Below are 27,125 nucleotides of genomic sequence, written 5' to 3' on the forward strand. Positions count from 1 at the left end.
ATAATGATGAGGATCCAACACGATGTCAGAAGCGTCGACATTCCTCGCTGCTGGATGGGACATCTGTGTGTCAGCATTCTCCCACTTGGCTCTGATGTCCCTTAGCTTTTCTCCAGCCTGAATATGTATGTATACAGGATTATGCATTATATTCTGGGAATGAATGCTATCTTTTAAAGCAGGTTAAATACATATATCTCTTTTTATACCATATTTCTCTCTGTTGTAATTATTTTCTGCCATGAGTACAAAAGGGATGCTACTGGTTCTGGTCAATTCTGCAATCACGAAACACATCCCAGGGGAGAAACAGCACCCCCTGCTGGATACAATGATATGATAGCACCATGGTAGCCAATGAAATCAAGAGGTCATTCTTGTTTGGACACAATTTCTACTTGTTCATGAGCAGATGTTCCAGAAATGGTCTATTTAACAATATTTTAGTCAAAATGCCTGTGTTTGGGAGGTAATGAGCATGCAACTGGATATTGACATGTGGATTACGTGACACAAGTAAACAGATTTTTTTCAGAGACATTTTTATATTGTTTGCTGTTTGTTCAGCACTGGTCTCGAATATTTTTCCATTCTCCATAAAAACAAGAGATTATATGATTTTCTCATCCATTACTACAAACAACAAGCGGTAAGTAACAGATTAAAACATATTTTGGGGTGGAGTATTCCTTTAACTTACCTGGAGTTATCACCAAGTGGGACTCTGTTTTCAAATTCTATACAATTATGGTTAAACCCAAGTCAGGCTCAGGGTGACATGTAATTATATGTTTTGAAATGTTAAGCAGAATAACTCTGGGGGACAGAATTCTGCTTTCATCTACTGGATAAAGTAACATCATTCTGCAAAAATAAAAAATTTCTATGCTTTCTGCCAACTCATCGATATTCACCGGGGTGGAGTCTCCAACAAAAACATAATGGCAAAAGACAGTTGTTGACAGAATTTGAATTGGTCTTCAGACGTTGACACAGAAATTGAAACTGAAGCATAATATGCCACTGTACAACCAAACCACCGTGATATGCCCAAAAAGTTTGGTCACGTGAAGCTTCCATGGTGCAACAGGAGCTAAGTGACAAAAAGATTGCAATCAAGTGCAAGGACAAGCAAGATGTTAGTCTCTTAAGAACTGTCAGGGGAAATGTGGAAGTGACTTAATCTTGCTCTGTGGTAGCCTGCAATAACACAAGGGGCAAGTTGATTGTGCAGGTCAAGTACTGACATTCTTCCCTCTCGCGTGCAAACAACAGGAAGAAATATAAGAAAAGTGCATAAAGAAACAGGCTTGGGCTGCGCGTTGATGACTGAAAACTTATCGCACAAAGGATATGTGCTAAATCTGCCTCAGCACAGCAGTGGACACTCGACGTACCTTTTCTACTGTATGTATGTTGACATTTTGTTATTTACATGTTTCTGGCTTGTTTTTCCTGGGGTAAACATAACAGTAAGGAGGTTAACATAAAAATTTGAAAAACACCACTGGTTGGATGATCCTTGACAGAAATGAACAGGCAGCAGTATTTTTTCCCCACTGTTTTCTTCAAAGGACTGGGAAACAAAGGCAATTAGTGCATAAGAAAACCTTTCTTACCATCACAATCTTGCTTTTTACTACGTCACATCTGTGAGGGAGGATTGGGACAATGGAGGAAGGGATCAAAACTGCATCTACCACATGGATGACTCCATTAGAGGCAATAATATCCAGGTGATTAGAAATAGTTGATTTACCGTCTAATTTAATTCTTCCCTGTTGAAGACAGAATTGCCAAGACAACTTATAAGATGCTGTACAATGTTTCAAAAAACACACATGAATTGCAAATCACCTTAAAAAAAGAAAAAAATAGATGTCACTCAGATGTTAAAGTTTTGATTTCACACAGCTTGGACTACAAAGGTACAGTAACAAGTTATTCGAAGTCCACAGCAAACGATTGTTTGCCGTGGAACAGAGCTACACATCCAACCAATAGTAACAAGTCAAACTCCATAATTGGCCGTGTATCATGCAAAATGGCATTCTGCAGCACAACTAATCCAGCACTGAGTGTCTGCTACTCCCGGGAAGCAATAATCTGCAGGTGGTGTGTCTACCGAGTCTGTAAGAAACAGTATCATTCCTGGATTATTATAGCTGTGTCAGTCTAAGCATTATATCATACTTCAAAATAGGTCTGCCATGAAACGTCATCCAATGAGTGACAAGATATAAGTAATCAGAAGAGGCAACCTGCTACAATACACAGCGATGCTCCTCACCATGACACCTGCTTTTGCAGTCATCTTGAACAAAGTCTTCTAGATTGTCTACTGTACTGTAAGTCATCTTCAGTTACGTACATAAGTCCAATTGGAGAGGAGCACTTGATTGTTAAAGACAACCTTGTAGTGCCATCACATAAAAAAATGTTATGTATTTTCTGCTTGCTGTCTGTCTGGTTTGCTTGTGTGGGTACTAGGATAGCCCATACAGCATGTGATTGACAGTGATGCCATGGAAGGCGGAATATCCGGTTTCTTTTTTTCTGAAAATTGCTCTGTTTTTCAAAAGGAGGGAGGAAACAGCCATTGAGGAACAAAAGACGGATAAGACCTAACTAAACTGATCAGCATCTGCCCGGGCCATGGGAAAAGATTTAGCAGCTCCCAAAGACATGTCTATATAGGTGGAGGTCAGCAATTCGCTCTAGAAACGTCCATTTTTGCATTCTGTTATATCTAGCGGACTCAGGTGAGCTCATGAAGTCCTTTCTTACAATGGCACAGACTGACCGAGAGAAACATTTTATAGTTAAGATTTCGACTTTTTTGGGTTGGCTGGCACTCTACATTCCTTCACCTGCTATTAACAGTTCACTGGAACTTTGGACTTGTGTGTGAACTTTGGAAGAAGGCTGGGGGTTTGATTTTTCCACTATATATATATACAGTACTGTGCAAAAGTTTTAGGCAGGTGTGAAAAAATGCTGTAAACAAAGAATGCTTTCAGAAATATAAATAATGATTGTTTATTGTTATCAATTTACAAAATGCAAAGTGAACGAACAAAAGAAAAATCTAAATCAAATCAATATTTGGTGTTACTACCTTTTGCCTTCAAAACAGCATCAATTCTTATAGGTACACTTGCACAAAGTCAGGGATTTTGTTGGATTCTAGTCAGGTGTATGATCAGCCAATTCTACCAAACAGGAGCTAATGATCATCAATGTCACCCGTAGGTTGAAACACAGTCATTAACTGAAACAAACAGCTGTGTAGGAGGCTTAAAACTGGGTGAGGGACAGCCAAACTTTGCTACCAAGGTGAGGTTGTGGAAGACAGTTTCATGTCATGGCAAGATTGAGCCCAGCAACAAGACACAAGGTAGTTATACTGCATCAGCAAGGTCTCTCCCAGACAAAGATTTCAAAGCAGACTGGGGTTTCAAGATGTGCTGTTCAAGCTCTTTTGAAGAAGAACAAAGAAACGGGCAACGCTGAGGATCGTAGACGCAGTGGTCGGCCAAGGAAACTTAGTGCAGCAGATGAAAGACACATCAAGCTTTACCCTTTGAAAACGGAAGATGTCCAGCAGTGCCATCAGCTCAGAGCTGGCAGAAACCAGTGGGACCCAGGTACACCCATCTACTGTCTGGAGAAGTCTGGCCAGAAGTGGTCTTCATGGAAGAGTTGCAGCCAAAAAGCCATACCTCCGACGTGGAAACAAGGCCAAGCGACTCAAGTATACACGAAAACATAGGAACTGGGGTGCAGAAAAATGGCAGCAGGTGCTCTGGACTGATGAGTCAAAATTTGAAATATTTGGCTGTAGCAGAAGGCAGTTTGTTCGGCGAAGGGCTGGATAGCGGTACAATAATGAGTGTCTGCAGGCAACAGTGAAGCATAGTGGAGGTTCCTTGAACGTTTGGGGCTGCATTTCTGCAAATGGAGTTGGAGATTTGGTCAGGATTAATGGTGTTCTCAATGCTGAGAAATGCAGGCAGATACTTATCCATCATGCAATACTATCAGGGAGGCGTATGATTGGCCCCAAATTTATTCTGCAGCAGGACAACGACCCCAAACATACAGCCAAAGTCATTAAGAACTAACTTCAGCATAAAGAAGAACAAGAAGTCCTGGAAGTGATGGTATGGCCCCCACAGAGCCCTGATCTCAACATTATCGAGTGTGTCTGGGATTACATGAAGAGACAGAAGGATGTGAGGAAGCCTATATCCACAGAAGATCTGTGGTTAGTTCTCCAAGATGTTTGGAACAACCTACCAGCCGAGTTCCTTCAAAAACTGTGTGCAAGTGTACCTAGAAGAATTGATGCTGTTTTGAAGGCAAAGGGTGGTCACACCAAATATTGATTTGATTTAGATTTCTCTTTTGTTCATTCACTGCATTTTGTTGATTGATGAAAATAAATGATTAACACTTCCATTTTTGAAAGCATTCTTTGTTTATAGCATTTTTTCACACCTGCCTAAAACTGTTGCACAGTACTGTATAGAGATATATATATATATATATATATATATATATATATAGCTATATATATAGCTATATATATAGATATATATATATATATTATTTGCACGTATAGGGGTTATTTTGGGTTGGTGATGGGGAGGAAAGGGACTGTTGCTGTTTTTCATCTTCTTGATTTCTTTTATTGTATAATATACTAGCTGTCCCCCGTGGCTCCGCCCATGTAGTAGTGAAACAGGACAGCGAGAAGGGTTCCACCTGACTCTCCACTCCTGACGTCATGCTTCCCCCTCCCCTTGGCGCACAACCTCTGTCTCGGATTAGCACAAATAAATCTCTCCTGCAAGAGAACTACGATTTTTAGCGTAATGACAAGAAGTCGCAAAATCAACCGGAATGTTCAAGCAAATTATAGAAAAAAGCCCGATCCAAATCTGTTAAGTAGTTCTCTCATGAAAATCAGACAGATAGACGTTGGATTTTATATAGAGAGAGATTACTCATTGCTTGGGTGGCTAGGGGGTTCATTTAAGAGATAGATTCAACCTGAAGCAAGGAAGTGTTCATTATGGGTACTACTCTGAAGCTGTCCTTACCTATTAAAGTTCTACCTGTGTTTTTTTATATAATGACACCACTTTCCACATTGAACATTCCACTTTAGACTCGGCTTTGTACTCACATCACTGCTCACATTGATGGTAATGATTTGGTTTGCCATAGTAGACAGCTGAGACATGGAAGAGAGCCTGTCAACGGTGACCTGCAAAATAAATGTAAAATGAGTAAGATTCAGAAAATCAACAGTGGCACGAAACAAGTGGGACTGTTAGACCATCAAGAATAATAGAAGGATTTTGGCACACTTTTTCACGGCAGTTTCATTTTCTGTTTGACCTATCAATGGCTCTAATTAATTCAGGCTGCTATTTAGCAGACTACAAAACTATGGAAGATAAAAGAGGTACATCTGGAGCACATGCAGCCCAACTTTTAAAATCAGAAAACAACAGTCAAAGAGGCACCAAAGTCTGGAGAAGACTCCCAATATTTTAAAGGTGATGAAGCCATTACAAACTTGCTTAACAATATGTTGCTATGCTTGATAAACAGGAATGGGAATCCTCAAGTCAAGTCCAGTCCAGACAAGTGGCTTCATTGTCATACAATCCACACTCCATGATGCAGCACACAATGGCATGAAATAGTGTGCCTGGGATCGCTGCACAACATATAAACAAACACAAGTGCAAGACAGAATGTCACACGTGTGTGTCGGAGGACCACCTCACAGGCTCAGTCGAGGAACCTGAATGCAATAACCCACCAATACTAGATGGAGCACTGCTGCCAATGTTGTCATCTCCTTCTTTCCCCAAAGTGCCGAGAGGCCGCCTGGTGAGATCATTTGATCAAACCCCAGAAGGAGGCGTCATTACTGGCTAGAGAAACCCAGCCGGCGGAGCTCCGTTAGCAGAGACTACAACTCTGCATCTCTCTAAATTGCTTGAATTCCCACATACGGGACACACACTGAAAAGCATCATTTCTTTTTCTTTGCTTTCTTTGTCCAAGGACAATAAAAGGGGCAATCCAGTTGACACCCCAGATTTTCTTCCTGTCTAAAGAGCTGTCATTCCCGCACCTGGCCAGAAGGTAAAGAACTATACTATACTATCCAGCCATCCATTTTCCAACCCGCTGAATCCGAACACAGAGTCACGGGGAGTCTGCTGGAGCCAATCCCAGCCAACACAGGGCGCAAAGCAGGGAAACAATCCCGGACAGAGCGCCAACCCACCACAGTACTATACTATAAAAAGATAAATAAGTAATAGGTAAGTGAACAGATAGCAGTAATTTGAAATAGTAATCTACTCTATATATATATATATATATATATATATATATATATATATATATAAAATCCTAAGCCTAAAAGTGGAACGATTTTCTGCAATGATTTTATGTGACATTTTTATGTCACGCTTTAAATTGGGCTTATTTTAAAACCTACATATATATGTTTGGTATTCTTTTCAGAATTTATCGAACTTTAATGTGATGTTGTTAGATTTTCAGATTCTTATTCCATTTTTAAATTCGAAAATAAAATAATAAGAACTCACGTCCCGTGACACAAGACTCTGTGCCAAGACATTTAACCATGCCCAGCGAAGGAAATAAAAGACAAAGAGTAGGACAGCTGCTGTACAGGCTTTTAAATGTTCGAAGTACCATGCAAGATGCAGATCATGCGGCACGGCGGCAGCAGCAATCCAGCAGCTGATCGAGCAAAGAGGAGATAAAAAAAAACTGTTTCTTTCCCCTCGTATCACCATTTAAGAGGGGGTTTCAGAGGAGCGACTGCGTCTCCTTGGGGTGCATTCAGCGCCGCTCTTCATGATGCAAGCAGCAGACACGAAGTGGCTGGCATGTAGCGCAGGCTGTGGGGGTTGGCGAGCGAAGCGAGCAGGGGCAAACCCCCTAGTAAACAAATAATAACTACAACTAATACTAAAAAACAACAGTAGTAACAATTATAACAAATGCACTGCATATAAGTAAGCTTCAAGGAGCAGATCTGGAGGCAGGAGGGCAGCACAGAGTTCAAGGCTCAAACAGCCAAGAGGTAGAAGCTGTTGCAGAACCTACCAGAACTGATTTGGATGCCACAGTACCATCTACCAGATGGACATGGGACAAAGAGTCCATGGGAGGGGTGGGAGTGGTCCTTCACAATGCTATTGGGCTTGGAGGATTGCATTGGTTTATAAAGATGTCTTTACTGGAGGGCAAAGAGGTCCCAATGATCTTTGCTGCTGTGAGTACTATCCATTGTGGGGCTTTGCAGTCAGAGACATTGCAGTTCCCAAACCAGAAAGGGATGCAGCTGGAGAGAACATTCTCGATGGCGGCCCTTGTTGAATGTGGTGAGAATGGAGGGAGGTAGGCTTACTTTCTTCAGCTGCTGAAGGAAGAAGAATGGCTGCTGTGCCTTCTGGGCTCTGGAGGTGGTGTTGTAAGGTGCCAGGTGCACACTAAGGAATATACACCTCCAATCACCCATTGAAATAAATCCACTGCAACAGAAAAATGTTTAATACTGGATTTTCAGAACCCCCAAAATATATTCAAAATTTATAAGCCTGCATGGTCTTCCCACATTTCTGTGGAGTTTTCTCCCTGTAATAGCTTCCTTACACATCCCCAAATACAATAGCATTGGGCTAATTGGTGTCTGTGGCCTAGTATGGGTAAGTATGGATGCTTGTGTGTGTGTTTCCTATAACAGGCTGGTAATCTCCAGCACAGTATGAGTTAGTATGGATGTAGGCATGAGGCGAGTGTTGTGACAAGTTGACACCCTGGATATGGTTCATTGCCAAGGCATCCAGTGTTGCAAGAACAGGCAGTGCTTCATCTCAACCACAAAATGTCTAGATATATAGGTCAATAAAATGCTTACCATGGCAGAACTGTACACATGATGCCTCACAAGCTCTTCAAGTTTTGCATTTGCCTGAAAAACACAAACATTGCTTTTCATTGTATACTGTTCATTTCTTGGATTGTCCTTCTTCCCTGCAGCTTGTTTGTTCTTCAGATTCTTAATAAACATATACAAGATTCTAAATACATTCCAAAATGTGCACACTGCTACTTTTTTTTCTTAGACATATGAAGAGCACAGTTTTGTCCTAGATAAGTCACTGCCTGGCACCAATTGATGTGGAGATAAGATAATGGATGGTTTATTAAACTGGTACAGGGGGGATCAGATGGACGACTGGTTTAGCTGAAAGAGAGAAATTATCACTGGCTGGTGGATTGGAGCAATGAAATGATGAGCAGACATTAGATTGGATTGCGGGGGGGGGGGAATAAATGGATCAGTAGCTGGGTGGGCTGGCAGAATGGGCAGATGTGTGGGTGAATGGATTAATGAGCTGAATGATGAGTGAGCGGGCAGTGGAGGAATGGTCTAATGGAAGGGTGATGGATGCATGGATAAGTAGATGGATGGAAAAGACAATACTTTGTTTCCCACAGTGCATTGCAGTTTAATATATGATGGTCTGAAGCAATTTGTTATTCATAACACTTTTTCTTAAAGTCTTTACTTGCCCAAACATCTAGGTGGCAGCTCTCTCTGAAAACCCAAACATAAAATGTAAGAAACTCACCTGGGTCAGCAGGTAAATTATAGTGCCATCCCTGTACTGATCCACAGCCTCATTGGTTGGTACAAATACCGTGAAAGTGCCAGGCATGTTGAGAGGTGGTAGGTTTTCACAGTGCTGCACACAGTGGAGAGATAAATAAATATCAGAAGATCTGAAATACTGGTATACCTCACGTAGAGAAAAGGCTTCTTTTGGGATTATTGACTGCCATACATGCCCAAGGAGATTTTTATGTCAGAGAGATTTGCTTTGAATCACTAAATGTGTGGTGTCTTCTTCATCTACATAGATGTAAAGCCACATTGGCTATCTAAATAGCATCTACCCTGGGGAAGCACCTAAACTCTGGAAATACCTTCATAAATTTCAGTTCAGCCTCTGTAATGCATTCGCCTGGCAATAAAAATGCTTGGTGACAAATGAAACAAAGTAATGATAAGTAGTGGATTAACAAAATGATTTGTGCAAAACTGAATTGAAATTTTCACTTCAGGCAAATTCTGTGCCATTGATGCAAGAAGACATTTAGTTCCTGTCTGAAAGCATTTCCTTGCGTTAATGTTATATTTGTCTGACAGTTATTTAGTATTTAAATAAAGACCTGAAGTGAAAAAAAAATATTTCCTGTCACATGTAGACATTGTTGAGGCACCAGAAATATTCTGGTAGGACAATCCCAGATTTACCAATTATGATGACAAAATAATGTTTAGTGTCAGTTGTGTGAATTGGAACCTGCCTTGAAAATTCAAGTGGAATGGCGGCACCTCAATGGACTGTTAAAACAAGCTTAACTGGTGGAATCGAAGGCAATTGGCAAGCTGTTGAAAAGTGTTGGGTGGACTGAAATATAAAAATATAGTATGGCAGACAACGACACATGGGGGGATCACAGTGTTGGACAACGTTTTAAAATTCATTCATTTCAACTAAAGGAGAAACTCCAACTCACTTCAAGAAGTGTTTCAAATCTACTGAAAAGAGGGTTTTCTACAATGATCTCACGAATGGTCTTCTTTTTCTGTGGAAATAATGAATAGTAAGCACATGAGCTCTATGATCATTGTATTGTAAACATACGACACAAAACAGTGTTCTTGTCTACTGTCACCTGCGCGTCTTTTGTTCCATCTGGCTCAATGTTAGTAACCAGCTGATTAATGATATGGATGATTCCATTGGCTGCTGGGAGGTCACTCTGAGTTATTCTGTAGATTGTACTGGGATCTTTGTGGAAATGAAAGCTCTGTGGAGACAATACTAATACAGTTGGTAAATAAAGTCATAATTAAAATTTAATGTTTATTTTCTTCATATTAGCGTGTGTCACACATGCACGCATGGGACGCAGCTGGAGTGCCTGAATGAGAGTAATTCCATGCCAGACCAGTGGGTTGAGGAGTGGATTAACTCTCTCTCTCACTTCTCTGCAGACCAGTTCTGAGAAATTCCGCCAGCCCCCGAAGATGTCACTTCCGGTTCCGGGCCCAACAACATCACTTCCAGTATCAAACCTAAACCTAACCCCACCATGCCCACCAAACACTGATGATGACGGTCCCGGGCCCAACGATGACGTTACTTCCGGTCCTGGCCCCAGTGATGACACCACTTCCGATCCTGGGCTCAATGATGTCACTTCCAGTTCTGGCCCCAATGATCATGTCACTTTCTCCGTTCCCCTTTAAAGCCGCCATCTTTGTGCCAGTAAATCAGTTCTGTTGTCGACTCTAACATGTACTACCACTATTCAACCAATTTTGCAGCCAGGAAAACAATATATGGGTGGCTGCCCCAAACCATTTTGTGTCTATTTGTCAAGTTTGTGAGAAGTGTTATATTTCACTTAAGAATCATAAAACAGATAGAACTCTGTTGATTTTAACCAAATATAACTTTTTCACTAAATGCATTATAACTGACATAAAGGTGCCAGAAACACTTCTTTAATGATGTGAGGAACTGGAGTGTCACTTCAGTCAGAGGTTTAAGAACTGTGTCAAGTAACCAAGGAAGGAAAAGAAAATGTGATATACCAAAACTAAAATGTGAAACAAAGTAAACAAGAAAAACAAAGCTAGATGTCAGAGCCATTACTTAAAGATCATCCCAAAGAAAACTTTCGCAGATGAGCATTTTTATCATTTTTTTTATTCCAATAACTTGGACAATATGAACTGTCTTCTGCCATCTTAAATGAGGGCAGGAAATGACATCACAACACCACATGAATGCCACGACAGGGTAGGAACAGCCATTGAGACAATAAACAATAAGAATGTATCCATGAAAATACTATACAAAATAGCAACTACTACTTCTTTCGGCTGCTCTCGTTAGGGGCACCACAGCGGATCATCTCCTTCCATATCTTTCTGTTCTCTGCATCTTGTTCTGTTACACCAATCACCTGCATGTCCTCTCTCACCACATCCATAAACCTTCTCTTAGGCCTTCCTCTTTTCCTCTTACCTGGCAGTTCTATCCTTAACATCCTTCTCCCAATATCCACAGTATCTCTCCTCTACACATGCCCAAACCAACGCAATCTCACCTCTCTGACTTTGTCTCCCAACCATCCAACTTGAGCTGACATTCTAATGTCCTCATTTCTAATCCTATCCATCCTCGTCACACCCAGTGCAAATCTTAACATCTTTAACTCTGCCACCTCCAGCTCTGTCTCCTGCTTTCTGGTCAGTGCCACTGTCTCCAACCCAAATAACATAACTGGTCTCACTACTGTCCTGCAAAATAGCAACAACAAACAGTGGTCTGAATGTGGATCCTAATGCTGGGGGCAACGTGATAAAAAAATGGTACCGCCCTTCAGATGAGACGTAAAACCGAGGTCCTGAATCTCTATGGTCAGAAAAGATCCTTGGGCATCCTTTGTAAAGACTAGGGTGTATCCTGATGTCCAGGCTAAATTGTGAACCGCGGCCTGGTCATTCTGGTCTCTGATAGTCCCCTGTGTCTACATGGCTAACTATCCCTTACCCCATAACCAAACAGATAATGTGTAAAGAGTGTACTGGCACAAAAATGGCTTCCGTTGTGTTATTAAGGTGGATGCTGCATATTAGTAATGGTTGAAATGGCTCTCCTCTCACAATGTAAAGTGCTTTGAGTAGTGCGAAAACTGCAATACAAATGTAAAGAATTTTTATTATTACTGGTACTAGTGAGGTCCACAAACTGGTATTGGTACCAAAGTCAAAATTTTAGTATCAACCAACACTACTCTGTACCAACAAATGACCCCACATCTGAAGAGAAGTTAATTGTTGGTGCTGATGAGAAAGTGTTGGGCCAAAGTAGCCCATGCCAAGTATGCAGTGACATGATTCCCAACTGGCTCATAAATTCCACTCAAAGCTAATGAGGATCTCCCAGAGAGGTCCACCACATACAAAATTATGAAACTGCAAGAAAGAGACTACAGGATAGGTGGCCAATTACTTTCCAGATCATCACTAAATTCATTATTTGATTCCTCAAGGTATTTTGCTTGGATTTGGTAAACCATAGCAGTATAGGGAGCCAGAAACAAGGGCATCACATCTCCTTTCTGATAAAGACAACCACCAAGTGGTTGATATGTCGGCCTTTCTAATACTATCAATGCATAATAAAAAGCTGCACCTTTTTAAAGTGACATTGTCCTTTAAGGCGTAACAGGCAGAGAGAAAAACTATTAAACTGAAGGTGACAACAGCACAAAGCAAGACTTACCTTATCATCTTTGAAACTAACAGGCTCTCCTGCAAGAGTCCAAAAGTCTTTGTCTCGCAAGTCTCTGAAGAGCAACTGGCCAATAATTACGTGAAGGTTGCAAGCAGCATTTTGTAGTTTTACCTGGGATAGAAAAAAACAAAACTGATGTAAGATTTGACCACTTTCTCAATAAGCACCGCAACAGCTTCTCCTGATAACCCCCAAGTATAAACCTTCTGCCCCTCTTAGAATATCCAAAGCAAGACAGACAGCACTTAAGGTAGCATTGATCATTAGCTGAAGGATTTGGACACCTAAGGTCTACCTAAGTGAATTAACTTTTAATAATCAATCCATTGCCAAACCCGCCTAATAAGACTGAGCATTGCAGGGTAGTGGGTGTAAGACACAAACAGTCCTGGACAGGGTAGCAGTTCATCACACAACACTCTTTCTTACACAAAAACCCACAGTCACTCATACAAAACACTAACACAACATTCTCACACTTGCTTGATCCAATTTGTGGTCACATAAGCCAAGTCGCCCTATCCCGGCAAACAGGGCTGTAATGGGAACCTTATTCAAGCTGGGAAGCCCAAGGTTAACCCAGCAGGCCACACAATCAGATTTCTTGTACAGGCACAGGCTCAAAAAACCAACAAACTCCATTTTGTCTTGGAATTTTTTGATAAATGAGGAGACAGTAGATTCTGCTTTTACACATACATTTCACTCCTAAATATTAGTCTCAGGAAAACCTATGATAAAGTGTGGAATAACACTTAATAAATAAATAAGCCATGTAGTTCTATAATATTTAGATCAAAACAAATGTGCAAAAAGATTACGATTGCAATTTTAACTGGGAGTCCGAAATCTCCAGAGCCGAGCCACTGTCACTGTCTGGATGGTGACGCTGAATACTCTTCCACAAAGTGTTGGTCAAAAAAAGACCACTTTGAATTTCTTCAATAGACAAAAGACTCAAAACATGTCTCAGTATCACAGACTTCTGTCAAACATTTTTTAAAGAATGCACTTAGTAAACAAAAAATCTATGAAACATTTCGTGTAGCCTCTGTCATCATAGCACTAAGGCAGGTGTGCCCACACTTTTTTAGCTTGTGAGCTACTTTTCAAATGACCAGGTCGAAATGATCTACCTACATTAAAAATTATATATATATATATATATATATATATATATATATATATATATGAGTATACTTTATACATACACTTAAAAACCCTTATGGCACAATAACATTTCAATACATTTATGGTCACTACAGTATTTGGATTTAATAATCTTCATGTGGGAAAAGGCTAACTCGCATAAATAAGTAGAGCCGGATAATGCAGTCAAGAAGGTAGCACATTTCCTCATGTTTGGTTACTTTTCCTCTGAGTAAGTTCCAAAACTGTCCATAAGGCCCATACTTCAGCTGAATGTCATCCTGTAGTGTCAAAATCTCATCCTCCACTGTAGCGGCGTTTTAGGTGAAACAGTGTTGCAATTTTTGATGTGGGTGATTTACCCTCAACATCTTCCCTAAATGGATAGCACTTAAATGTAGCGATTGGCTCAAGTAAAGCAAAGTCTTGAAACTGTCTGTCAAAGTCTGACAGACAATTTTCAATCTGCTCTGTGTAGCGAACGCTGTCAAGTTGCGCATACGCCTTCCATTGCGTCTCCAGCTCTGACGTGAGGTTTTGGATGTTCCCCAAATCAAGGCGCTGCAGCTTTGAGGACAGATGTTGCATTTTTCGTTTGAAATTAACTGAGCTAATCATATTGACCATGGAGTTCTCTTTTCCCTGCAGCTGTAAATTAAGCTCATTCACAATGTTGGTCAGATCGGAAAAAAATGCCAAGTCTAGTGGCCATTGATCGTTATTAAGTTGCTTGTATTCTGCATGTTTAATGACAAGGAGAAACTCCTTTTTCTCCAGCCAGGGGTCTTGAAATCTCAGCAGGAATTTCTCCCTAGCCATCTGCCTCAACGAAGGCCTCTTTTATCATCTCTCCATCTTATAAGGACTTCTTATGCTTAATGATGGAGTGACTCACCCAGAACGATGCTTCAGTGTGTCTGCCTTTGCTTTTGAATTCAGCCGAGTGAAAAATGACGGTTGTCCGATTTAACTGCGATTTTAGTTCCCTCTCCTTTCTCTTTCTCAGATCGCTTTTCGGAAGGAAGTCAGTTCGTTTTTATGAACAGTTCGAAAGTGCCTTTCCACATTTTCCTTCTTTGGAATAGCAATGATAGATTGACAGATCAGACAAACGCATTTCGATTGTGACAAAAAAAAAATCCTCTTCCAATTCCACATCCAGCCCATATACTCTCCAAACAATTTTTTTTAAAATCCCTTCTTTAGTCGATATAAATTGGAAGGCTAACTAGATCACTTAACTAGCCGGAGTTTTGCAGTAGCTTGCGCGTTTGATCATGTGTGCGGGATAGCCAGTGTGTTAGAAGAAAAGAGATCTCAGACTGGCCGCCCTGTATGTCAATCAAGTGGAAAATGCCATAGGGAGGATATATGATAGACTAACATTTAAAAAAAATTTTTTTTTGAATGCAACGCGATCTACCTGCACTACTTTTCCGATCTACCGGTCGATTGCGATCGACATATTGGGCACCCCTGCGCTAAGGTTTAACTGTCAGAGCGCGAGAGACGCACTTTAAAAATATTAAAATAAAGTAAAAACAAGATACGCTCATTAACAAACTTATCATGGAATAATGAACAACAGGGACATTTAAAAACACAAATCATTCCACTGATATACATGTTTCATTAATAAAAAATAAAATAAAACATTTCGTGTAGCCTATTCAGTCACTCCGAGGGAAAAAGAATCTCTGTGTGTTATTTTTAGACTTTACCCTACCATTTTAAGGTACAAACTTAAGTAAGGCAAATACTCTTCTGACAGTAAAGCAAAACTCAAACCAGGTGGGGTGTCATAGCAAAAACGTCTAGAGCTAAAGAAAAACTGCATTTGTAAATTGTGCAAGAAAGTTCAAAAGTTGTACACTTCTCATAAATATCATTATGGCAGGCAGCCATAGAAAAGAGGTGAAATGAACCAGCTTGTGTTTCTTTCAACATGACAATCTATCTTTATAGTGTGAGGTAAGCAGTTTTCAGCAAGCATTTTAAAAATGTTTAAAGAAACAGCAAAAAATTGTGCAACAGAGACTTACTGGTATGGCGGGATTCAAGGCTGGCACAAAGACTGTAAACGGCCCCAGCCTGCTGAGAGTAAACAAACAGCTCTTTTCTGAAAATGCAAAGAAAAGTGTGAGTTAGAAATTGAGACTTGCATGACATTGCAAATAACCAGTTTTCAGTTTTTACATCTAATTTGTACTGTTCCTGCTCTAATTGTGTTAATGGGTTAAAATAATGTGGACAACTCTCCTTAATCCAAGTGAACTTTGATAAGAATGAATTGAAATCATTGGCAGATTTCCTCCTGACAAGTTCATTTTTATATGCAGTATTACCATTAATCAAAGCACTACATAAGCTGAAAGATGCAACACAATCAATCCTATGGACTAAGAATATGTGTGTAGAGAAGAGGAAAAGAAACACTCTGGCAGGACATGAATCTTGAAGACAAGAAGCCTCCATGAGTCTACAGGCCCCATATAAAGAGAATATCCAACAGACATGAGGCCGATGGCTATGGAACTTCATCCTGCTCAGACTAACAAGATCATTCAGACAATTATAGCATGCTAGTGCCATGGAGCCCATGAACCGTTTTACATGGAGTAATGCTGGGTACATATAAAGTGTTAAAATCAAGAATGGCTGGTCATGTTTAAATACTCCAGCCAGGGTGAAGGGAGGTTTCTTCTTCTTCCTCCGATTTAACCAATATCATCTCCAATTGAGCTATCTTATATTTGCACAGACCCATCTTTAGCAAAAGTAAAAGAAACAACCATTGAAGTACATTACCAAACAGCTGGATTGCATTGCTCAGTTTTCCTTTATATCTCGACTGTTTGTTAAGCTCCAGAATACTTTCCATGATGTTCCCAAAACAGCTCTTGCCGTCCCCAATCTGATTAGACTTGCATGTGCACCTGAAAGCACAAACAGTCATGTCTGGTATCAGTAACAAAAAGAGAACCAGAGACTTAACAGTCTTTTTAATTTTTTTTCATCCATCCACACATTACTGCTACACTATCTACTGCCGATCGAATTCACCAAGTTTTCTATAAAATAACATTGAGTTGTGTTTTTAAGTTTCCTAATATGCTGCTCTTTACAATTCTACTTGGTAATTTATTTTGTGTGTCTATGGTTCTCTAACAAAGATTTTCACACATTGGTATAAAAGTTCCTTAATGATTTTCCATCTTTGACCCTGTTTCCTGCTGAAGCAACAGTCTGGATGCGCTGTACTTATTCCTTTCTTAATTTTAAAAACTTCAACCATGTCAATACTTATTCACCGTTTTCTTAAATTGAAAAGATTCAGTCATTCCTCGTAGCTCATTCTTCACACTCCTGCAATCACCCTAGTAACCCTTCTCTAGCACTGCACACAGTAATATAGATGATGGCTCACCAGTGTGTGGTATAAATTACGAATAACCTCCTTTGACTTGCACTACACACATCGAGTTAGCCTTCTTAATGGCTTCTGTACACTGTCTGGACATTGAGAGTGATGAGTCCACTGTGACTTTTTGATCCTTCTCATTATAGGTATCTTCAGATTTCTGACCTCCCATTGTGTATTTAGATCTATCATTTTTACTTCTTTTTTTAAAACCTTATATTTACTTACATTAAATTTAATCTGCCACAGATCATATGTATGTCATTTGTTCCAGCATGGATGATGATAACTGAATCCAACCCTGCACTGACTTTCTATGAAGGTCTCCCTCCTGTCTCTGAGGCAAGGCTGTGCCTCAGTCTCCATAAAATGATGAAATCATCCACTACCACTACGTCTGTTTCTTTGGACTGATTTTGAGATGGCCTGTTGGAACTCCCCATACCTGCCTACTACCTCAAAGTTATATGAGATCTCGTCCAGCTCCACAAGGTGCTGAAAACTGTTGGAAACTTCCAACTCTGAGGTTGATGCTCCTAGATTGTGTGAACTGTTAACCTGTTATCCAATGGTGACCAACCTATTTCTGCCTCTGTGGTTTGGAATATCTTTCCATGCTTTCTTGAGGTGCACACTGTCTCCCTGAAAGGTACCTGGGCAAGAAACATCGATTCTATACTACAATTCAGGACAGCTACCTCCTTCAGCAACCCTGTGCTTGTAGTACTAGATCAACTGCAAGAATAATGCCACCTTGCATTCCACCAAAATGGGCGTATTATTCCTCAGCATTCCCCACTGAAGAACTGGATGCTGATTGTACTGTTCCATTGGCCCTCTTCTCGGCCTGCATATGTAAGTATAAATGATTATACTATACTAGCCATGTGTGCCCAACTACGTTGCGCGTGTTAAAGTTGTCTGTGAAGGGCTCCCTGTTTAAACGCGGCTGCCAGTCGTGAACTGGGCCCTTCGTCGCACAGCATTATGATTTTTTATAAGGGAAACAAAATTACAAAAGAAAACCCTTGGACATTGATTCGATAGGAACGGCCTACTCGGAATCACTGTCCGAATAGTAATTATGTGGTGGTGTAGGAGCATTTGTGCTTCTCTCCGTTCACAGTCCGTCTCGTTTTCACGACGCTGTCGTTTCCTCTCACAATCTGTTCTCAACCTTTCTCCAATCTCGCAGGTTGCTTTGTGGCAATCCAAAGAGTAAGGCAATATACACGGAGCAATGGTTATAAAAGGAGGACACATAGGTATCCAGGCTCTTTAAAGCATAAATAGGGATCTCTTCACTGACATGTGAGCAAGCCACGGTACAACTGTGAGACGCACAGCACTCGCCGGCTACAACGTAACAATAATAATTTCCGGAATGTGCTGTTACGTTGTCATTCATTTTACCCACTGTGTTTCTGTCATTCATATGTTACGTAGGCACGTACCTTTTATCTTCGGCAATCTCATTCTCTAAGCAGGCCTCAGGAGCTAACCAGCGTAACACTGTCCACCACCCCTTTCGTTATTCTGGCACATTGTCGACATCCGTGAGTAACAACAACGTACTAAACTGGAAGGTGGTCTACGCATGCGTGGAATTCGCGGACAAACAAAGATCAAGATCTAAATGAAGATTATATATAAAGATTAGTTGATTTAAAGCACAACAATTTGTTTAGTTTGAATGTCTGTGTTTTGAGGTGTGACTGGAGTACTACAGTCTTGAGTACTATAAGCCTGGAGGAGATTTTTAATGCAATGCCTATGTTTTAGCTGTCTCTCTACTGCCATCTAGTGCTTCTTCTTCTAATTCATTCGCGGACAAACAAAGATCAAGATCCAAATGAAGATTATATATAGAGATTGTAAATTGGGAGTGAAAGCTGCATTTTAAAGCAAATTAAAAACACATATACACACACACTCTATGGTTATTAAAGATCCCTGAGCATCCTTTGTAAAGAGCAGGCAGTATCCCGATGTCAAGACTAAATTATCCTCCATAGCCTAGTTATTCTGGCCCCCTAATCACCCCGTCTCTAATCATCTCTCTCTCTCGGTCTCATGTGTGGTTGAGTGTACTGGAGAGAAAATGGCTTCTGTTGCATCATCCAGGTTGATGCTACACATCAGTGGTGGTTGAAGTGGCTCCCCACCTGAAAAAAGAACTTTAGCTATTGAGAAAACCACTATATAAATGAATCCATATATTGGAGGGGCTTCACCCTTAAGGGGTTAAGTCTGTTACGTTAATGAGGACCTCAGGTGAAATGAAAAGCAGCTGCTGGGTACAGAAGTTAGATGTGATCCTGACTTTCATGCCGCTGTCCATTTAATTAAGCTGTTAAATCCAATTCAGGGTCGTGGGGTCAGAAGCCTGTGCTAGCAGCATGAAGGGGCAATGCTAGATGGGGTGCCAATCACCTGGCTTTCATTTCTTATCTAAATTGGATGGTTCTCATTTTACATTTAACGTCCAGACTTTTTTTAACTTCTCAGTGCTTATTAATTGAGATTGGATTGTTTACAAGAGACTTTAAAGCTGGAGGTAAACACCTTTACGGCCAGATGGTTCACATCTTTATGTTATTTGTTTACATGTTTTACTGTAGTTTTGTGCCTCCTACTGTATGCAAAGCCATCAACGGCTTCAAGCTAGTTATAAGTTTGTGATTCTACTGGACCGTCTCTGGTTACATTACTGTCTAGAAGGACCTGCATGAAAGACTGGAAAGATGAAGATCTTTGAAGTAATACTAATTTTGACTCACGTTTCTGTACCACCCAAACCGATTTCACACGTAGAGGATTTATCACATCCTGCTGAACAAGCTTTTAATTTGCAACCAAGTGTGGGATTCCGGGATTCCATTCCTGGTTTACAAACACACATGACCTGAAAAAAGATTGATGATTAGAAAGCTATTAATTATATTGATTTACACTTTCACATATAGAGAAGGGGCAAATTACGCTCTAGAAGTGCAAGAGATAAAGAAAATGTACGACTTTATCCTCATATATTTTTTTTTTTTTTGTTTTTTTAAGTCATTATATTTCAAAACTAAATGTGATATAATTTAGGCACAATGTACAACCATGCTTTTCTGAATCAGTTTTTTCATTACAGTGTCAAAATCCTGGGTCCACTCTTGGCAAAATTAGAGTTAAGGTTTGAAAGAACTCCTGATGATACTTACCAGTCCTTCAGATGGCACACTACCTCACATAGACACAGATAATATGCAAACTCAGCTTAAACTGTAACCAACCTGCATGCCACCTTACCACCCTAAGCAAAAATATATAAATTAATACAGTTTGTATATCTACTGTCAAGCATGCGTGTCAGAGGGTCATCTTACAGGCTCATCAGAGGTAAGCACTGCCTCCCTGGGACACATGGGGGTGCTGTCACAGATGAGGTCTCCTTTGCCACCCACAGCCAGTGAGGGCAGTTGACTCCTACCCTTCGGGTCCAGTGACCATAAAACCGAGATGTTCCTGGTAAGGTTTGTCTCACAGCAGGATGAGCAGACTGCCTGACTGAACTCCAACCCGACATGTTGCACCCATAGTGTTTCTTGACACACTTCTGCAGAATAATTTGTTGGTTGAAAGTCCTCAATGTTAGCATGTCAGAGGGATGATGTACAGCACTCTCCTTCCTTGCTGGTGGGCTATTGCCAGACAAACATCTAGCCCTTCCTGTCCTGCTGACACACACTCATCTTGCCCAGTTCAGCCTGTGAAGTGCTCACAGACCACAACCTTCCATTCATACCTGCTCTTTGCTACAATATTTACTTGTGTGGAGCTTGGCCCGGACACAGACAGGCAGACACGTTCATGTCACGCAACACACGTTTATTTACACCTATACTATTTACAATTGTGCCACACAACCCCCAAAGACCCCAAAAGTCCTGGCCACCACACAATGCCTTTTCCTTTCTTCAGGCCACCTCCTTGCCTTCCTCACGACATCGTCCAAACCTCCACCCGACTCAAGTCACTGTCTGAAGGGAGCCAGCCCCTTTTATACAAGCCCGGATGGGCTCCAGGTGCTTCCCGACACTCCTCCGTGGACACTCCCCTGTATGGCGGAAGTGCCAGCTGCGCACCCGGAAGCCATCTGGGTGTCCCCAGTCTTCTTCCCCCCAGCACTTCCGGGTGTGGTGGAAGTGCTGAGGTCCAGGGCTCTCTAGGCACTGGGGCGCACCCTAGCAGTGAACACGGGCCCCTACAGGGTTGGGCTTCCAAGCCCTGCACCCGTGGCCCCCAACACAACCAGGGCGGTCACTCCCTCATGGTCTGGAGGAGGCGCATGCCCTCCTCCGGTCCTCCCGGGCGTCCTGGCTGGGTACCACCCCCAGCGGTCTGCCACACTTGCAAACTTAGTAATTAATGGGCACTGAATAATTTATAACATTCTAATGTGTTTTTACAAATTTATATTTCACCAATACCACTCCACAATTTTGTTTTTAAAGGCTTTTATGGGGTCCACAGGATTGATTTGGGCCACCTAACCCTTATATTTCACACCTTGGTGCCAATCCTTTGTGGGGTACACTGATTCACTCAGAGCCACACTTATTAACGTGGGGCCTGTTCAGAGTTGCCAGTTTACCAAACTCATACAATAAAGCAAGGAGTGAAGAAAAATGGGTTTGACTTTAACTCTTTGAGGGTTGAATATTTTTTCTAAAAAAAAACAGTTTTCTGAAAAAGAAGACAAAGCAAGGGTTTCACACAGAAATCAACATAAAACATCTGTTGCTGCGTACTGTGACCGTCAAGTCACCGGGAATGCATGACGGGCTGGCAACTAGGCTGTCTTTGTGTTCAACACCACAATCAGCTGGGGACTGAACAGCTGATGCTGGTGCCTCACTTCCATTTTTGATCACTTTTATCAAAATCAGTGTCCGACAAGTCAGAGTCCAATTCAGCAATAATATACAAAATGTCGTCCATGGAGTATTTTGCTTCACGCATTCGCTTCAATCTCTCGCCAGATGTTGATGCCATTTTTGCTGTTGTTTGCCCTTTGCTACTCACGCGAATGCAGGGAGACTCTGTCAAACCAGTGAAGCTAACTTTTCTTCTAGCAAAGAGAGTCAGACTAAAACATAACGGCGGGTTTTGTCATAGTTTAGAGTTGATTACCACCGTTAACCCCTCCTTTTGACAACATCCGCCCTGAAAGAGTTAAAACATACAATATCCTTTTCTTAGGTATGGGCTCAACGTCTGCACCTTTTATTTTATACAATTTTAAATTAACCTTTAAATTCAATTACATTTCAAATAAAGTTACATATTTAACAAACATGTAAATGAGCATGTTGTGCATTAACTTCCAAGACCCATAAAGCAGATGGAACTGTTGAATCTCTTACCTTTCCAGGGCCTTTATAAACACAGTTTGTTGTGTTGGCCGGGCAGCCTCCATTGTCCACTAAGCAGCGGTCCACTGGAATGCAGACCTTGCCATCTCCCTGGTAGCCGTCTTTACACGTGCATTCATACTTTGTTCCAATGGTTTTGCACTGAGCATTGTGATCACAGACTTTTTGAAAACAACGATTTATATCTGGCATAAAAAGATACATGTTTTAATATTAGTTAGGCATTAAAATACTTATTGGTAGAAATATGACCAATGTTTCAAAATGTAGACATGCCATAGTATGTGAACTTTAAAAATACACGTGTTTTTAAATATGCAGAGACAACCCCCAAACCGATTAATTGCAGCATGGATGGAAGCTTCTCTGTTATGGAACCTTCTGCGTCATCTTGAAGTTATCATCCATAACAAAGGTAAAATGTTCTTAGTGAAGGTTTCCAACTAGAAAACTATTTACACAGGGTCATTTATCTGTTGATAATTATAAAAGCTCAGGGTTAATAAAGTTACACAAAGAAAGAAGACATTCCACCATGTTGATGGGTTTAGGGTGCAAATCCTATTCCACTAAGATGCAAATCATCAATTGTTTCTAGCCAGTTTTATTAAATGAATTCTATGAAGGCTAAACGATTTGTCTTTGAGTCACCACTGTCAACATTTCCCTGACAAAAGTCACCTTTGTGGTCTTGAGTGGCTTTCTATTTGCTCAATGAACACCAGTCTAGCATTCTCTCTAGTGACTCCTGGTGTGCCTAAATCCCACAGCCGTCAATTGTCCTTATAGGACCAGGTCTTTAAGAAAGCACAGTCCCATAGGCTCCCTCCTGGTATTCTGTGTTTCCAGCAACCAGAAGATCTGGGCGCCTTGCTCTCACTCTTTTGCTGCTATAAATTTGAGTGGCCCTACCTGATAAATGTGCACTCATCAAACATTTCATCCAGGGCTTGCCATTCCCTAGGGAGCAATGCATTTCCGCACAGAGCCTCTCCTGATAATTTCAATGTGGTTCATCTCACTCCTGTAGGTTGTAAATGTGAGCGACTCCTCCATAGTGTCAAGCTTATGGTATTTGTCCCTTATAACCTTCATCCTAACAGGGTACTCCTTCGCATTTTATTTTGAAGCGCTTCCTAGAATTTATTGGCTTGTAAATCCCATTTTGGGTAAATGTTGGCCAAGCCCCAGAGTTTTAGGTAGCAGTTCCTTGCAGGCACTCTCTTACTATCCATACCTTTACTTTCTGAACTTATTGAGTATAGTTGTGAAGAAATGGAGTCTATCAGCAGCATGAAGCATGCCTGGCTGGTAGCCATCCAAGGCCACACTTACACCCACCCATGTCAGGCCAATCACTGAATTATTTTGGAATGTGTGAGGACATTGTGGAAACGTTCATTTAAAAACAGTTAAAAGACAAGGACTGGGCTGGGCCCTGAGGTAGCATTGTTAACCACTGCGTCCATAGACTTGCTCTGTTACTTCATAACACAAATTCATATTTTTATATACTACATATACTGCTTCAGCTGTTTTAATTTTTCCTACTCTCTATCCACTGATTAAACATGCTTAATCTACAGTAGTATGTAGTAATGCTACACCGATCCCTCTCCCACTTGGACAGAGGCAGTGGTGCTGTAAGAATTATATTTATGGACTTCTCTAGCACCTTCAACACCATCCAATCTCTGCTCCTTTAGAGACAAGCTGACAGAGATGGGAGTAGAGTCATACCTGGTGGCATGGATCGTGGACTATCTTACAGACAGACCTTAGTATGTGCGTCTCAGGAACTGCAGGTGTGACATTGTGGTCAGCAACACAGGAGCGCCGCAGGGGACTGTACTTTATCCGGTCCTGTTCAGCCTATATACATCGGACTTCCAATACAACTCGGAGTCCTGCCACGTGCAAAAGTTCGCTGATGACACTGCTATCGTGGGCTGCATCAGTAGTGGGCAGGAGGAGGAGTATAGGAACCTAATCAAGGACTTTGTTAAATGGTGCGACTCAAACCACCTACACCTGAACACCAGCAAAACCAAGGAGCTGGTGGTGGATTTTAGGAGGACCAGGCCCCTCATTGACCCCGTGATCATCAGAGGTGACGGTGTGCAGAGGGTGCAAACCTATAAATACCTGGGAGTGCAGCTGGATGATAAATTGGACTGGACTGCCAATACTGATGCTCTGTGTAAGAAAGGACAGAGCCGACTATACTTCCTTAGAAGGCTGGCGTCCTTCAACATCTGCAATAAGATGCTGCAGATGTTCTATCAGACGGTTGTGGTGAGTGCCCTCTTCTATGCGGTGGTCTGCTGGGGAGCAGCATAAAGAAGAGGGACGCCTCACACCTGGACAAACTGGTGAGGAAGGCAGGCTCTATTGTAGGCATGGAGCTGGACAGTTTAACATCCGTGGCAGAGCGACGGGCACTGAGCAGGCTCCTGTCAATAATGGAGAATCCACTGCATCCACTAAACAGTATCATCTCCAGACAGAGGAGCAGCTTCAGCGACAGACTGCTCTCACTGTCCTGCTCCACTGACAGACTGAGGAGATCGTTCCTCCCCCACACTATGCGACTCTTCAGTTCCACCCGAGGGGGTAAACGTTAACATTATACAAAGTTATTGTCTGTCTGTATACCTGCATTGTTATCACTCTTTAATTTAATATTTTCTTTATCAGTAATGCTGCTGCTGGAGTATGTGAATTTCCCCTTGGGATTAATAAAGTATCTATCTATCTATCTATCTAGTAGTGTAGGGCCGTGGTGTCTGGTGATTATACTAGCAGTACTGATTACAACCCTGGACGGGGCACCATGTTTTTTTGGAATGTGGAAGGCAGACTCATATTACTTCTGCTGCTGGATAACATGAACTGTGGCTTCACCAGACATCATTAGAGCCCACCTGTCAGCTAAAGCCTGTAACTCCTAATGACCTTTATGAGTACTTGCATATTACATACAGCTGGAGAGGTTTACATTAATCACAGCATGGCGCATCCTGTCTGAGATGACTGTTATACAAAAATGAGTGTTTTCATATTGAAAAACATGTGAATGCCAGATCAAAGAAATCAACTTTTAACAAGTTGGAATTCAAAAAAAAAGAAAAAAACATTTATATGTTAAACAGAAAAGATTCATTTTGCATCTCCTCACTCTTTTAACCTTTAAGTTGTGATAGTTGTTGGACTGTAATCGGTATATATGAAATGCTACAGTCTGTCCGTCTGTCACGCGATTACTCACACCACTGGGACTAAAACCTTGATCCCAGTCTTAATCGAAAGTTTATGACCGGAAATATTCTGGAAATGAGACAAAACTTAAATAGCAAAAACCTGATGGCAATGACCTGTGCTCGTGTTTTCACAGCAAAGTGATTGACAAACCAAGCAATAACCACCACAATGGCAGAAAGAAAATGAACAGCAGTGACATCTGCTAAATAAAAGGAAACTAAGAACAAGGAAAGAATAAGCACACAAGACACCCAAGCACACAGTCAAGCAAGAAACCATCCTGCATATTAAAATTTAGGTAGCAGTAGTAAATGGTGGAAAAATTACCTTAGATAATGTGTTTATGGCAAAGTGACAGAGAAAACAAGTGATAACCACCATAATGGCAGAATAAAAAAAAGACGAGAGGCAACATCTGCTCAATATCAAGCATGTCACAGCATACCTTCATCAGCACACACAAAGTCAAACCGGGATGTCATCCCCCAGGACATGGTATATACCACACATGTTCAGACCTCATAATCAAGTGTACGTATTGTGTTTACTGATCTTTGAACACTGAACTTTATTAGGAGTTAACAAAGGACAGCAAAGTGACTGCAAAACCAGTGCTAACCACCATAATGGCAAAAAGAAAATAAACAGCACTGACATCTGCTGAACATCAAGGACATCACAAAAGTGACAAAGAACAAGAAAGAATAAGCAGATGAGACACTGAAGCACATAGACAAGCAAGAAATAATCCTGAAACTAAAAATTTAGATAACGTCAACCTGGAATAAATGAAGGCACAGTGACCGGTAGTCATGTGTTAATGACAAAGTGATTGAGAAACAAAGTGACAACCACCATAATTAGCAATTAAGAAGAACCAATTGAAAAGGCTTATAAAATATGTTAGGTTATATCATACTAACTGTTGAGTACAAGTCAGGGGATGTTATGCTCAAATTATGCAGTGCACCAGTAAGACCACATCTGGAGTACTGCATGTAGTTCTGGTCAACGTGGAACAGGAAAGACATATCAGCACTCGAAGCTGTGCAGAGGAGAGCAACCAAGTAAGTAGTTCATCTGGAAGCAGACTTCTTTTCACAGGTGACCACCCTCCTACTTTAGTGGTTGACTAAGGGAGAACCCCATGGTCAGATTGGTAATATTCATAAGCTCAGGGGCTGCACATTTGTACTTCTGCAATAAAAGTGGACACAGGGCTCACTTAAGGGGGTGTTGGAGTATCCAGTAAGGGGAGGCTACACATTGTGTCACTGCCACGTTCACATCTTGGGCTTCTGGTCTCATTTTACTGGGCAAAGTGGTCAGAATAAAAAGAAATACATCCAAATCAAAGATCACAGTCTTTTTTCTCAAAAAGGATGCCTTACTCTCTGCAAGAGGAATATGTAATCACCCTCAGTGGAG

General features: G+C 41.1%; 1 protein-coding gene across 3 annotated transcripts in view; it reads right to left on the minus strand.

Moving 5' to 3' along the window:
• stab1 (stabilin 1) overlaps positions 1 to 27,125 on the minus strand; it is a 210,170-nt gene that overhangs the window by 166,450 nt on the left and 16,595 nt on the right. For all 3 annotated transcript variants that reach the window (XM_051920983.1, XM_051920982.1, XM_051920984.1), the window contains exons 8-18: positions 22,428 to 22,621; positions 19,794 to 19,918; positions 16,401 to 16,528; positions 15,635 to 15,711; positions 12,432 to 12,554; positions 9,808 to 9,942; positions 9,649 to 9,717; positions 8,697 to 8,810; positions 7,979 to 8,032; positions 5,192 to 5,272; positions 1,620 to 1,778 (exon numbers count right to left, since the gene is read on the minus strand). In XM_051920983.1, coding sequence (XP_051776943.1) covers positions 1,620 to 1,778; positions 5,192 to 5,272; positions 7,979 to 8,032; positions 8,697 to 8,810; positions 9,649 to 9,717; positions 9,808 to 9,942; positions 12,432 to 12,554; positions 15,635 to 15,711; positions 16,401 to 16,528; positions 19,794 to 19,918; positions 22,428 to 22,621 — 1,259 coding nt within the window. The remainder of the gene's footprint in view (positions 1 to 1,619; positions 1,779 to 5,191; positions 5,273 to 7,978; positions 8,033 to 8,696; positions 8,811 to 9,648; positions 9,718 to 9,807; positions 9,943 to 12,431; positions 12,555 to 15,634; positions 15,712 to 16,400; positions 16,529 to 19,793; positions 19,919 to 22,427; positions 22,622 to 27,125) is intronic.

Source organism: Erpetoichthys calabaricus, chromosome 18 (genome assembly GCF_900747795.2).
Source record: "Erpetoichthys calabaricus chromosome 18, fErpCal1.3, whole genome shotgun sequence".
Classification (NCBI taxonomy): Eukaryota; Metazoa; Chordata; class Cladistia; order Polypteriformes; family Polypteridae; genus Erpetoichthys; species Erpetoichthys calabaricus.